A 15693-nucleotide genomic window follows, 5' to 3' on the forward strand; every position below is an offset into this window, starting at 1 on the left:
AATAAAAATAACTACAGATAAGAGGCAAACCAGGTTGTAGTGCAACTCGGTTAATTAACTTATTGCAGTTACAGTGCTGATGTAAACATCTATGTTTGTTGGGAGCAGTTCTGATTGTACAGTCTGACAGCTGCAGGGAGGAAGGACCTGCGGAAACGCTCCTTCATGCATCTAGGATGCAGCAGTCTGTCACTGAAGGAGCTCTGCAGTTCAGCAACATTTACATGCATGGGGTGGGAGACTCTGTCCATCAGAGATGTTATTTTGGCCAGAGTCCTTCTGTCTCCCACCACCTGCACTGGGTCCAGGGTGCATCCCAGAACAGAGCTGGCCTTCCTGATGAGTTTATCCAACCTCTTCCTTTCAGCTGCCGATAAACCGCTGCTCCAACATACCACACTGTAAAAAATGACAGATGCCACCACAGAGTCATAGAAGGTCTTTAAAAGCGCTCCCTGGACTCCAAATGACCTCAGCCGCCTCAGCAGGTAGAGTCTGCTCTGACCCTTCCTGTAAAGAGCATCAGTGTTGTGGCTCCAGTCCAGTTTATTATTCAGGTGAACACCCAGGTACCTATAAGAGTCCACTATCTCAATGTCCACTCCCTGGATGTTCACCGGTGTCAGTGTGGTGGGTCTGCGTCTCCGGAAGTCCACCACCAACTCCTTGGTTTTCCCGGCGTTGATCAGCAGCTGGTTCTGCTGACACCAGTCCACAAAGTCCAGAGTCCACTGTCTATACTCTGAGTCGTTCTCACCTGTGATGAGGCCGACTATGGCAGAGTCGTCAGAGAACTTCTGTAGGTGGCAGCGTGGGGAGTTGATGGAGAAGTCTGCAGTGTAGAGGGTGAAGAGGAACGGTGCCAACACAGTTCCCTGTGGGGCCCCCGTACTGCAGACCAGCGTGTCAGAGACACAGCCCTGTGACCTCACATACTGTGGACGTTCTGTGAGGTAGTCCAGTATCCACTGGGACATGTGGTGGTCCACTCCCGATAGCTCCAGCTTGTCCCTCAGAAGTCGTGGCTGGATGGTGTTGAAAGCACTGGAGAAATCAAAGAACATGATCCTCACAGTGCTTCCAGGCTTCTCCAGGTGAGTCAGAGCTCGGTGCAGGAGGTAGATGATGGCGTCCTCCACCCCAATGCCAGGCTGGTAAGCAAACTGCAGCGGATCCAATGAAGACCTCACCAGGGGGCGCAGATGGTTTAGAACCAACCTCTCGAGGGTCTTCATCAGATGCGATGTGAGGGCTACCGGCCTGTAGCTGCTGAGGTCCTTGGGATGGGAGGTCTTTGGTACCGGTACCACACAGGAGGTCTTCCACAGCTGTGGTACTTTCCCCAGTGACAGGCTCAGGTTGAACAGATAACCTAGGATGCCACACAGTTCATCTGCGCAGCACCTCAGGAGCCTGGAGCTGACGCCATCTGGACCTGCAGCCTTCTGCACCTTGATCTTGCGAAGCTCGTTCCTCACTTGAAGTGCTGAGATGGAGAGAGGGGGTTTTGGGGGAGGGGTGTGTATGTTGGAGTCCACAGAAGCCGGGGGTGGGTGTAATGACTGGGAGCTGGGAGGTGTGAAGCTGAGAGGTGTGAAGTCCTGAGATGAAGGACAGGCAGTCCCTGAAGATGAAGGAGATTGCAGCAGGGGAGACGATGCTGTGGGAGGGGTGGGTGGTTGATCAAACCTATTAAAATATTTATTTAGGTCATTCACCCACCCCCAGTCTCCTGCAGCCTGGGGGGTTGGTTTTTGTCCTGAGATTGTCTTCAGGCTGTTCCAAACCCCTCTGATGTTGTCCTGTTGCAGCTGCTCTTCCATCTTCCTCCTGTAGTTTTCCTTCCCCTGCCTTATCTTCCATTTCAGCTTCTTCTGAACAACTCTCAGCTCCTGTTTGTCTCCAGCTCTAAAGACTCTCTTCTTCTCCTTGAGGAGAGCCTTAATTTCAGGATTTATCCATGGCTTGTTGTTAGAAAAACACCGCACCTTTTTGATGGGTACGGTGTTGTCCACACAGAAGTTCATGTAATCCGTAATGCAGTCTGTGATGCTGTTGAGGTCATCCTCCAGGGGGCTGCAGAGGTTGTCCCACACAGTAGAACGGAAACAGTCCCTCAGGGCCTCTTCAGTCTCTGCCGACCATTTCCTAACTGTGCGTTTCACTACTGGTTCTCTGTGTACTAGAGGTTTATACACAGGATGGAGATGAACCAGATTGTGATCTGAGCCCCCCAGGGGAGGGAGAGGTGGTGAGCCGTATGCCTCCTTGGTGTTGGCATACAATAAGTCCAATGTTTTATTGTCTCTGGTGTGGCAGGTAACATACTGGGTGAAGGTGGGGAGAGTGGAGGACAGGGAGATGTGATTAAAGTCCCCAGAGATCAGGAAAAGGGCCTGAGGGTGCTGTGTTTGGAGTCTGCTGGTTACAGTGTGCAGGACCTCACAGGCTGCTGCAGCACTAGCAGAGGGCGGGACATACACAGCTATCATAATCACGTGTGTAAACTCTCGCGGTAGATAGTACGGTCTCATGCTAACCGCTAGCAGCTCAATGTCCTTACAGCATAGCGTCTCTTTGATAGATAAATGCCCAGAGTTACACCATCTATCGTTCACAAACACAGCCAGACCCCCTCCTCTCTTCTTACCGCTCTCCGTTGTTCTGTCGGCCCGGATCAGATGAAAACCATCCATGTTTACGTGTGAGTCTGGAGTTAGCGCAGTTAGCCACGACTCTGTGAAGCACATCAGGCTGCACTCCCTGTAGCTCCTCTGATGTCGGGTAAGGGCTGCCAGTTCGTCTACTTTTTTGGGGAGAGATCTCACATTCCCCATAATAATAGATGGAATCGCTGGCTGGTACCTCCTAACTTTACTGCGATGCCCGATCCCGGCCCGAGTACCGCGTCTCTTCCTCCTCACTTCGCGGGGGATGTTAGCTTGCTCGGCGGTAGGCATGGCAGCAGAGGCTCCGAGGGCTAACAGCTGATCCCTGCTGTAAACAATGGGAGGTCGGACCTCCACGCGCTCTCCGGACAAAGACGCCGTAAAAAATGTAATAAAGAACACCATTGTCCATAGAATTCTGAGCTCCATTGTGGGGGACAGCACTCCACAATAGAAAAACAAAAACAAAAAACACAATACAACAGAGAAACATATATTAAAGAGAAAAAGGGACTCGGTCAGGTCGGAGCTGCTGATACTGGCTGCCAGCTCGGAGCAGCGCCGGAAGTGGTACATCCTCCGTGCAGCAATTCCAGAGAAAACGAGAGAGCAACAACCACTCATTAAGACCAGACAGAAATCTGTCCCTTTCTGGCAGCTGTGGAAACTTCCAATAAGAAAGTTTACATTATTAGAACAATGCTGGGTCATGTGTGATGTGTCGTATGAGGATGTTACATTTTGACTTAATTCTGCTCAATTAAGTGTTTTGATCGTTGATCCAATATGGCAGCTTTGTGTTGTGCAGCAAGGTAAAACTCACTGTCCTCATGAGCACAGCATCTAACAACTCTCCTTAAAAAAACCGAATGACTTTAACTGGACACAATGGTTTCCAGTGGGAGATACATTCATCACTCATCCGTGACACTGGAGAAGTCACCTGGATGAGTGATAAAACAATTTTCCATGGAAAATCCAGAGGAACTAAACTTTGTTGTTGTTTCTCTGGGCTCAATTTCAGCCTCAGGAGCATCTCTCAGAAGAAAACATTTTGCCAATAATCAGAAAGATTGTTGAACCAGGTGGTATTCTCTGGAGTTTAAGACCAAAACTGAACTCAGTGAATTGACATTAGACTGGAATTCATAAGATGAATAGAAATACTGCTGAAGCTGAATGATTCATTCATGTGTATATATATATGACTTTTTCCCCAATTCACCAGGTCTGTAAAGTTCAATATGACTGTGGTACATGATACAAAAGAATAAATACAGAAGAATAAAGACTTTATGTGAATAACTTTACTCTTCTTAAAAATAACTCATAAAACAAGTAAAAGTACAAATGTGTACAAGTTAGAGACTTCCTCAGTAAGTGTACACTCTTTTGGAGTGATTTTAATTATGTGTTAAAGAAGAAAGAGATTAGGAGGTAAAGTAGAGGATGCAGAGTCCATCACTGAGGCCGTCTCTCCTGCATGAAGTCCAGGTGCTGGTTTTCCAGTGTGTGCGTCTGATGGCCTAAAGCTGACTCAGAGCTGTAACACCATCCATGGCTCCAGTATGGAACAGATGTGGGTGTGTCCTCATCTCCCAGAGGAGTCCAAATCGTCATCAAACAGCCCTACAGACACAAAAACGTGAAAATATAAACAACCAGACTATCAGCAGTGATTTAACTACTTTAAGACCTCTGTGAAAATCATTTACAGTGTATATCACAGAATTTAAGGCCTTTATAATCACAGAGCATACAGAGAAAAGTACTAAACTGAATCAATCAGTAGTGTGATCTCCAGTCTTGATATAAGGAATGAGAGAACTGACAGCTGTTATTTTAATCAGCCTGTCTCAGTTGCTTTAACTCTAAGTATCACAAAGTAATGCGGTAACATCTGGACTGACGAGTTTACTGTCAGCATTTTAATCGCTAGTTTAAAGGCTGTAGGTTGCAGCCATTGCTCTAACACTGTATAAATGTAACAGGCCTCAGTGCTGGTTCTAACAGTCTGAGCTGCTTCCAGCTTTATTTGTGAAGAGCACAGCAGCTTACAAAACACGTAGCGAGCTCGTACAGCTGCGACGTAAAATTTTCATAAGCTAAGATGTCCTTAAAATAACGGGGCTACGTGTGGTGATGCTAGCGTTAGCCACGTTAGCACGTTACCTTCAACAGGTGGTCAGACTGAGTAAACAGGCACTCAGTCAGAGGTTGGCTCTCCGTTTCGCTGCAGGGTCCCTTCATTCTTCACATATCCGTGTCGAGCCGAGTGTAAATCCCGAGGCTGAACGGCCTTTGTACAAGCACACAGGCTTCTTAGCAGGACGAAGCTATGAGCTAGAAAAATCCAGGTTGGCAGACAGCCTGTGTCTGACCAACCAATCAGAGAGCTCCTTACATCCCACGGTGTGGCTAATTTGAATAGCCTCCAGCAAATTGTTAATCGAAGAGCTAATCCAGGAGCTAATCCAGCACCTAATCCCGGAGCGAACAGGAAAGGGAAATGGATTTTGAACTGCAGTTTATTACAGTGCAAGTGGAAAAAGGATTTTGAACTGCAGTTTATTAAAGTGCAATTGGAAAAAGGATTTTGAAATGCAGTTTATTAAATTGCAAGTGGAAAAAGGAATTTGAACTGCAGTTTATTACAGTGCAAGTGGAAAAAGGATTTTGAACTGCAGTTTATTAAATTGGAAGTGGAAAAAGGATTTTGAACTGCAGTTTATTAAAGTGCAAGTGGAAAAAGGATTTTAAAATGCAGTTTATTAAAGTGCAATTGGAAAAAGGATTTTGAACTGCAGTTTATTAAAGTGCAATTGGAAAAAGGATTTTGAACTGCAGTTTATTAAAGTGCAAGTGGAAAAAGGATTTTGAACTGCAGTTTATTAAATTGGAAGTGGAAAAAGGATTTTGAACTGCAGTTTATTAAAGTGCAAGTGGAAAAAGGATTTTAAAATGCAGTTTATTAAATTGCAAGTGGAAAAAGGAATTTGAACTGCAGTTTATTACAGTGCAAGTGGAAAAAGGATTTTGAACTGCAGTTTATTAAATTGGAAGTGGAAAAAGGATTTTAAAATGCAGTTTATTAAAGTGCAATTGGAAAAAGGATTTTGAACTGCAGTTTATTAAAGTGCAAGTGGAAAAAGGATTTTAAAATGCAGTTTATTAAAGTGCAATTGGAAAAAGGATTTTGAACTGCAGTTTATTAAATTGCAAGTGGAAAAAGGATTTTGAACTGCAGTTTATTAAATTGGAAGTGGAAAAAGGATTTTGAACTGCAGTTTATTAAATTGCAAGTGGAAAAAGGATTTTGAACTGCAGTTTATTAAAGTGCAATTGGAAAAAGGATTTTGAAATGCAATTGGAAAAAGGATTTTGAAATGCAGTTTATTAAATTGGAATTCAAAAATGAATTTACAATTGCAGAATTTATTCTACAATTCATTATTAAAGCACAGAAATTTTTATTTCGATGCGCGTGGCTCTTGTGGTCCTCCATACTTGTGGTCCTCCATACAGTGGCGGTAAGGAAGAGGTTTCCCAGTGTGTCCAGAAGGGCTTTGAGGATTGCAGTGAAAGCTGAGGGAACTGAGACTGCTGGAAAAGGAAAAGAAATTACATTTGAAGTATGTTGACTTATGTTCATACAATCACACACACACATATACATATATACACATATACATATATACACATACATATATATACACACAATATATATACACACAATATATATATACACACACACACACACATACATATATGTGTATGTGTGTGTGTGTTTCTTTTAGAATGTTTAAGTATGTAATGAGAATAAAATTATAAAATGAATATTCCTTGCTTGATTGATATGCTATATGTATGTTTTAAACATCAAATAAAGATTTCTTTCAGCTGTTACATGTGAATGTGTTTTCTTAGAAATATATGAAGGGGTAAATTTATATATTTTTGAATGATTTTAAATAAGTTTAAATTGTATTTTGAAATATATTTTATAAATATATTTCAAAATATAAAAAACCAGCCAAAAAATATATGCGTTAAAACACATTTCAAAATATATTATAAATATATTTTGAAATATATTTTGAAATATACAAAAAATGGCCAAAAAATATATGTGCTAAAATACATTTCAAAATATATAAATATATTTTAAAATGTATTTTAGCACATATATTTTTTGGCCATTTTTTGTATATTTCGAAATATATTTTAAAATATATTTTTTTACTGTATGGGTTACAACAGCCGCCCCCATATTTCTGGTGAGAAATATATTAAAAGGATCAGTCTTTCTTTTTCAGGAAGCGAGGGCAGCAGATCGTGACGTCAGCTGGAAAAGCAACAATTATTTTTCACAAAGTGATTTTTCATGTATTTCACGGAGGCTTTGTGTGCTTTCCAGTAGCACACTTGAAAAATGTCAGAGGACATAATAAACAGAGCAAATTGATATGAATGATATCACTTTGCAGGATTTACTGTAAACATGGCCACAGCGCTCATTCTGGGGTGCACGATGCTCTGTGCTGAGTCTGGGGGATGGAGTGGCAGGGGGATTCTCCAGGGTCCGTACTTTAAGTCCTGGTGATTTGGTGGAATGATGCTTCTCATCTTATCTGCTTTGTCACAAATAGTTCTTTTACTTCTTTAATGACTGAGCCTGAGCCGTGATGTTTATCCAGCTGACTTGAGGTTGTAAATATGAAAAGAGGACAAACAGCATATAGCGTGCATGATTGTGATTGGGAGCTGAGCCCCCCTAAAGGTTTGAACCTGAGAAATAACGTTTAAAATGTATAATTGGTGAGACTCTTGTTTTTAATGCGAGTGATATTTAGAACATGACGCGATCGAAATAACTTGTTTTTCAGACGGAGATGTAAAAGGAGGAAAGAAAAGTAACTGTCCTCCTCTGGCGGAGGGTCGCCGTGCGGCACCAGGCGGAAGTAAACCAGGAAAAGGCGGAAGTGCCGTTAGCTTTATTGACTGAGCAGGAAGTGTGTTGTGTTGTTGGTGTGTGAGCTGAGTGTGTGAGCTGTGGCAGTAACAATGCCTTCAGTTCAGTCTCTGAGAGAGTTTATCAACGAGCGACTAACTGCTGCTGCTGAACAAATATTCTTGGAGTTTGAAAAAACGATCGTCCAGTACGAGGAAGAGATCGACCGTCAGCGCAGACTGCTGGATATCACCTGGAAACCCCAAATCAAGCTGCACAGGACAGGTGAGTGTCCCTCTGAGGGAGGATCCTAATCACAGCTCTGCGGGACATTTATGATTGTGAGGACCTTTTGGAGATGTGAGCTAACAAAGAGCAAACAGAGGACAGGACTGCACTGTGCTCCATGCAAACAGCTGGCGGTGGATTTGAGGCTTTTCTCTGACCTGAATCACTCAATCAGTTTCTTTATGTTTGCTGACAAAGTTGGAAAACATCGAAAATCGAGGTTCAGAGTACATCATTTATTCCAGATGGATTTTATACATATAAATATGACGTTTATATAAATGTATGTTTCCTGTTGCACTTGTGAAAGTTGCAAACAAATGTTGGAAACATAAAGTCGCTGTGCAATAATAAAATATCTAATGTGACTGATCTACAGGCTGTTTCTCGTCCTCAGCGCTGTGATCTGCTGCTGTGCTGAGGACTGTTTGAAACCAGTTCCACTTTATCTTAATCTAAACACACCTATTCTGTCTGTGTGTTACTCAGCAGCTTTTTGTGGTGCTGGAGGGGTTTGTGTACCTGTACCAGGCCCTATCCTGGAGCCGGGCCTGGAGTGAGTGTCTGGGGGCCACAGCCCATAAAAAGCTGCATGAGGGGCTTTAGGGGTTCTGTTCTTTGTGCCTCGAGCAGTTTAATCTCTGACCAGTCTGACCACAGAGGTGAGGAAAGTCACTTCTCTGGTGGACGAGCGATACCAGCGTGATGTAGTCGGGTTTGCCAAAACACACAGCTCGTGTTATAAAACGAGTCAGCTGGAGACGAGCTGCACTCTGGCCTGGATTTGCCTTCTGTGAGCCGGGCACTCGTATCCCCTCTGTGGGTGTTTCCACACAGGGTTACTTTCCTGTGCCTTTGGGTTGGGGAACAGGTCCCGACTGTTGTTTGGATTTATGCACTGTATACAGAGTACCCAGCATGTTTCAGTCCTTTACTGTACCCTTTAAAACCCAACAGTTAATGCCTGACTGTGGCCACGCTGAATGCTGATTGGTTGACAAGCTGGCTGAAACAGATGGAAAAAGTATGAAAAAACATAGAAGATCAACAAAAGGACGAGCTGTGTCTGCAGTGGACATTGTTCACTGCTTTGGACACTCGGTTGGACTTCAGCTCGTTCTATGTTAGAACCTCTCTTCTCTGCAGCTGGCTGATGAAAACAACAGAAGCAAAGGAGCCACAGGCTGGGTGCACTTTGGACGCTGCCTCGATGCTCTGTGCAGGTAGTCTGTAGCTCCCACGGTCTGCCACCAGGCTGCCAACGGAGAATCACAGTGAGCCCAGAACACAACTGTGGGGCCGTCACTGTGGCTGAGATCACTAAAGCAGACACACGGTAAGGTTTGAACAAATATATCGACCATCGATGATAGGCTGAGCCTTTCGCCGAACAAGAGCGATTTATTTATTTATTTGCCCATGAGTAAGTTTGCTAGTAATGTTGGTTGAAGCTAAGAGAAGCAGTCAAGGGAAAAATAATAGCGCTGTTTTAACGGCAGCGATTCATCTACTCAAACTCATAACAGAAAGAACGGCAGTAGCCTATGTTCAGAAAAAAAAATACTTTATTTAAATAAGAAAAAAAACACAACGGTGGGGAGACGAAGAGAAACTGGCTCTGTTTGTTTTTTTCATCCGTTGTTCCCGCTGGTGCAGCGTCCGCTCTTCGGCAAAGGTTTCTCCATTTGGTTCTGTCCTCAGGTGATGCGTTGACGGTCTTAGTGTCTTCCTTGATTTTGTCCATCCACCGTTTCTTCGGTCTGCCTCGAGGCCGGCGTCCTTCTGGGTTGATCCTCTTAGCCGTTTATGCTACCGAGTTCTCATCGCTTCGAATCACGTGTCCATTCCACGGCCCAAACCCTCGGGGTGTCCTGTGGGGAGTGTTTTGGGAGTCTGGGATGGACAGTTTGGTCCTTGTGTAAATGCAGGTAGAGCTTGGTTCACACTGTTGTCAGAAAGCAGACCCGCTGACTCTGCTCAGAGCTTTTATGGACACAATTTGAGCTGCAGCCAAAAGGCAGAGCGTTTCTGTTTCTGTGGACTTGGGCTCATTAATAATAACAATAATAATAATAATAATACATTTTATTTGAGGGCGCCTTTCAGAAACCCAAGGTCACCTTACAAAAAACACAATTAATAAAAGGAACAGTAGTCATAAAATACATAAAATAGGTTAAAATGACAAAACAGCGTGACAACAGATAAAATCAGCATTAAAGCGAATAAGCCAGTTTAAACAGATGTGTTTTGAGCTGTGTCTTAAATACGGAGAGGGAGTCAATATTTCTTAGTGCAGGAGGAAGAGAGTTCCAGAGCCGGGGAGCAGAGCGACTGAAAGCTCTGTTCCCCACAGTAATAAGGCGTGAGGACGGAACAGTAAGTTGAATAGCAGATGAGGATCTGAGAGGGCGGGAAACAGTGGTGATATGGAGCAGGTCACACAAATATGAAGGAGCAGTGTCCTTCATATCAAAAAAGTGTTTTTCAACCTTTTTTGAGTCGTGGCACATTCTATAGATTAAAAATATCCCGCGGCACACCACCAACCAAGCTTGTTCCAAAATGACACCCTGTAGCCTAATGCAGTACATATAATGGCAAGTTAGTCCTCAGTGTGAAAGCTGGTCCTGACTAGCAGGAATTGAAGACCCAAAAGTTTTGATGAAGTTCAAGATGACGTTTAAGCCTGCTTGGGACCGCGGCACTGTTTGAGAGCTTCTCCCCAAACACAACAGAGTCGGTACAGTCGCATCTCCACTGAAAGTAAATCCAAACGAAAGATAACTTTCACTGTATTGCCTCAAACTCACCGTTTTTGCTTTCTTTTGACCACCGCTCGTCTTCTGGATTAGAATTTTGTCCACGGCCCAGTTTGGAGTCTGCAGTTTTTCTTTTCAAATATTTATCCATCTTTGTTGTACGTCTTGCAACTACCACGTAGCGTGCGCGTCACTAATTCTATTGGCTTAATTCAACAAGGTCATATTGCACTACCCACTGATATGAAAGAGTAGTTACTCTACCAGTCACCTCATTGAAAGCACAGATGCCCAGAAATGATTTTATTATTTCCAGTAATTATTAAATTATATTTTTTGGACCAATTAATTGAAATTAAATAATTTCTCACAGCACACCTTTGTGCCGCGGCACAGTGGATGGGAAACACTGCATTAGACGGTGACTTTTAGCTAGTTCACAGCTGAGTGTGAAGCAGCAGGAAAAAGATCTGAGCTCAGTCGACAAGGGGAGGAACGACCCCTCCAGGTCAGGGAGTTCAAGTTCCAGCCTCAAGCTGAGGTCTGTCAGTGTTTATCTTAATGCCTTGTGCACGAGTTAGGGAATGGAGCAGGAGATGGACAGATCTGCAGCGATGCAGATGTTGTACTGTCTGCCTGTCTGTCTGTCTGTCTGTGGTGCTGAGGAGAGAACTGAGTGTGAAAGCAGAACTACAAAGAACAGCCGGTCAGTCCCTCCTATGTCTAATAACGAGCTGGTCCGCACAGTGGCAGGTCAAACAGTCACACACAAGCACGTTGTTTGCATGGAAGCAATTCTAAAGTGAACCTCGGGGGGAGGGGGAGCACCAAGAAAGCATTCTTAACAACAAACGTAATCAGACACCAAGTCGTCCGACCCAGCTGAACATTTTAAAGACGCTAACGAAGCCAAAGTGGCTAAAGCTCTCCGCAGCTCAGAGTCGATTTCCTGTTGTCTGGTGTTCCAAACATGCAGCAACATGATGGAAACACCTGACATTTGTGTTGTTCAAGCTGCTTTTATTTGGTGAAGAAAAATATGTCAGCAGCAAGGAAATTGTTTGCCTTGAAAAGTGATTTTTGTTTGTATATGAACTCATCGGCAAAGTAAAATGCAGTCGGTGCTTCTCCAGTGGTAATCGGTGCTGACTGAGGCGTCTGTCATGTTCACACTGTGGCTCAGGTGGATGTATCTGACAACTTTTTGTTTGTGTGTCTCCATTTGTACCTTCAGACCTCCAACAGCAACATGTCTGTGAGGAGCAGGAGGAGGAGGAGGAGGAGGAGGAGGAGGAGGTTCAGCAGAGGAACCAAACACAGTCTCTACAGATTAAAGAGGAACAGGAGGAGCTGTGCATCAGTCAGGACGGGGAGCAGCGTGCACTGAAGGAGGAGACTGATACCTTTATGGTCACTGTAACTTATGACGACAGCGATCTCAGTGAACCTGACCTGGACAGCGACCAGCTCGGCTCTCGCAGCTCTCTTCTATACGAAAGCCGAGATCAGGAAGGAAGCGAGAGTTTCGATTCTACTTCAACTGCCACTAGAAACATAAGTCAGAGTAGCAACGCAGAAATCTTTCCCACATCAGAGAGTCAGTGTAACACCGACACAGTCACCAAATCTCTAAAATGCAATGTTTGTGGAAAGGTCTTTAAGCCTTTTAGTGACCCGTTAGCATTTAAGAGACACATGGCAGTCCACTCGGGTGAAAAGCCGTACTCCTGCAAAACATGCGGGAAAAGTTTCACTAAAAATAGTACTTTACTGGGCCACATGAGAGTTCACACAGGGGAGAAGCTGTATTCTTGTGAAACGTGTGGGAACAGTTTTACTCGAAAAGGTAGTCTGCTGGTGCACATGAGAATCCACTCGGGTGAGAAGCCGTACGTTTGTAACGCCTGCGGCGAACGGTTTTGTTACTTATCGGCGCTTAAAAAGCACAAGGCGGTGCACACGGGCGAGAAGCCGTATTCCTGCGAAACGTGTGGGAAAGGTTTTACGGAGCGCGGCAGTTTGTTGGTCCACATGAGAATCCACTCGGGCGAGAGACCGTATACTTGTAAAACCTGTGGGAAAAGTTTCACTAAAAAATGTACTCTGTTGGTGCACATGAGAATTCACACCGGCGAGAAACCGTATTCATGTAAAATCTGCGGGATGAGTTTCAGTAAAAATGGTGGTTTGTTGGTCCACATGAAAACTCACACAGCTGAGATGCCGAAGTCGGACATTTCTGTGGGAAAAGACTCTCTGTGAGGTCGGCTTCGTGTCACCTTCTCTCCGTTGTTTTCTCTGTTCGTACCGGTGACCACGCTAATGTATTTATTTAAAGATGTAGTTACGTGGGCCAACCAGCTAGGTGGCGCACTTTACAGCTTTAACACAGACTCTAGACGCTGACCTGTGTTTGTTTCAGAAATGGGAAGATATGAAATCGAGAGAGGCAGCAGGAGTTTGTTTCGTATTGTCAGCATGAAGAGAAAGATGTGTACTCGTTACCAGCACTGAATCAGATATAACTGTGATGTGCGATATGACCAGAATCTCCTGATAGAAGACGATAAATATCACAAAACAGTGCTTTTTCTGTAAACTCTGTGAATCTCGGGCAGCTCGACCTGTGGGAAGTGTTTCCAGCTGGGCGTTGAGTGTTTTGACCGTGTTAGATAGAAGTTGTTTCTTTGAGTATTTATTAGACGGCGTGCTGCAGGGAAAAGCCTGTTCTGACGTTTGAGTCTAAGGTTCATTGTGAACTCCCGACGGCTCGTTTTTGCTTCTCGTCCGTAAACTCTGTCCACACTCTGTCACGTGATTCTTGTGGGTGGTTGAAGAGGTTTGCTGTGTTTGAGTCTGAGGTCTGGACCAGTTTGCACTATAATTTGCATAGTACAGTTTTCCGGTCCATGTCAGATGTTTCATAACCAAACCATGTCCATGTTACAGAGGCGGCCCAAGGTTTAGGAGTAAGGTCCTGGATTTGTTTGGACTGGTCCTTCTGTTTGAGCTGCCTGGTTCTGCCTCGTCTTCTCTGGTCATGCTGGGATTCTCTGTGCATCCACGTGGTGGCCAAACCATGGAAACATATCACCATAAACTGTGGATTTTACTGCAGTATTATGAATATACAAAACAAACAATAGCGTATATAATAATATCTCAACGTCCGATATATTTCGTCATATCGCACAGCCCTAACTATGATTTAGTCTGAACATTTGCTTCGTTCTTGACTTGATATCTCTGCAGGCTCTGCCATCTTGTTTTTGTATGTGGTTAAAAACAGTAACATTAGGTGAGTGATGTCAGGACAGAGTGTAAGATTTAAGTTATCATGTGTTCCCCACTTTAACCTACAAAACCCAGACTCACAGCTGAAGATCAAAACAAACATCTGTTTTTAATATTTTACATTTCTGGGCCAGTCGTGCTGCCTGTACAGCCACAAAGAGCTCGTTATTTCCCAGCTGTGCTCTCTCTGAAACAAACACGCTGTTTGGGTTACATCACAGTCTGCAGCAGACCTCAGCCAAATGTAACATGACTGTTAGCGTTACTTGTTTCATATACTAATAGTTCAGATTGTATTTATTAGAGAAACAGCTGCGGTGCTGTCAGTGTGCCAGCACAGACACTACATGCTGTAAATATTTCAAACCACAGAAAAAGTCTCCACGTTTCTCTTTGTGTCTGCTCAGATTACTGCTCAGCAGTAGCTGTGTCTCACAGTTTTCATGTTTGCGTTTGTTGTGAGTCGCTGTGCGTCAGTGGATGTGCTGACAGGTGTCACTGAACTAGTTTTAGCTGAAAGCTGCTTTAAGCCACCAGTGGAAATGACTGTATTTATTCATTAGTTTGCTATAAAAGCTGTTTTGAGGTTTTTCTGTGAGACCCTGCCTGCTTTGTGCACAGATGTAACTTATATAATATCCATATGATAAAACTGTAAGTGTTTCCTGTTTGTGCGTTTCTGCAGCTTCTGTGGTGTCCTCACTGCTACATTAATGTTTAATCGTGCAAATCTAAAAACAGGACAGGTGGAGAACACAGACGTGAGGTCTTCCATCAGTTCGTGTCACATTCTCATGTTTGACTGAAGTCTGTGTTGTTGTCTCGGTTATTTGTGGATTGAGCGTCAAAGCTGAGGAGCCCTCTCGTGCTCGCGGCTTCTGTTTGAAGGACGTTTTGTGTTCACACTACATCTTCAGAGGTGACACTAACGAGATGAAGACCATGTTCAACATGCTGTTGTAAAAAGCTCTTCAGAAATAAACATTGTTTTGACCTAAAGTGTTGATAACTCGAGTAACCATCAGGATGTGGAGCAGAAGACACTTCACAAAAACAGAGGGCACAGTGTAGCAGGTTTGTGTGCTGCCTCTTAAGCCTCCTACAGGCTTCTCAGACTTTGTTCTGCTGCATTAAATGTTTGTATGTTTGTGATCTGCATCCTCAGAGGTAAACTCAAAATACAGGCATGAAAAATGTTTTTGTGCGATGATTTAAAGCAGCTCTGCTCTTCTGGCTGCTGCTGTAGGAATGATAACGTGCTGTCTCAGGTGGACGAGGTGTTGCCTCCAAAACTCGCCATCACAGCTGTGCCAGACGAGGGAAGAGAAGCTAGACTCTACCTGACAGACCAGAGAGGTTTAACAGTGTGTGGCTCCCTCTAGTGGATGTTGTGGAGTATTCTGTTCTCTTTGCTCCAAAGGTTTTTGTACAGAGTTTTGGTGTTTCCTGTCACTGTGGGCCTCACAGCACAGTAGTACACAGCAGAGTCAGACAGTTGAAGCTTCTGGATCTTCAGAGGAACTGATTTCTTGTTGACTTTAGCATCAAATCTGTTCTTTGGAAACTCCTGAGCGTTATCTGCTGTTCCCGAAGTGCCACGCAGTAAAACATACTTTGGAAAGTCATTTATTTCTTGTTTGTACCAGAACAAATATGGATATGGATCAGATGTTTCAAAAGTACATCCAAGTGTAACTGTGTCTCCTTCAGCAGCAATGACATCTCCTTG

At 43.9% G+C, this 15693-nt stretch overlaps 1 protein-coding gene across 1 annotated transcript; it reads left to right on the plus strand.

Moving 5' to 3' along the window:
* Positions 1-7258: 7258 nt before the first annotated feature.
* Positions 7259-15331, plus strand: LOC134616385 (zinc finger protein 32-like). Its single transcript, XM_063461244.1, has 3 exons — positions 7259-7449; positions 7556-7905; positions 11905-15331. The coding sequence occupies exons 2-3, from the start codon at positions 7734-7736 to the stop codon at positions 12930-12932; spliced, it is 1200 nt and encodes a 399-aa protein (XP_063317314.1). The 5' UTR covers positions 7259-7449; positions 7556-7733; the 3' UTR covers positions 12933-15331.
* Positions 15332-15693: the final 362 nt, after the last annotated feature.

This window comes from Pelmatolapia mariae, linkage group LG18, assembly GCF_036321145.2.
Source record: "Pelmatolapia mariae isolate MD_Pm_ZW linkage group LG18, Pm_UMD_F_2, whole genome shotgun sequence".
In the NCBI taxonomy this organism is placed as follows: domain Eukaryota; kingdom Metazoa; phylum Chordata; class Actinopteri; order Cichliformes; family Cichlidae; genus Pelmatolapia; species Pelmatolapia mariae.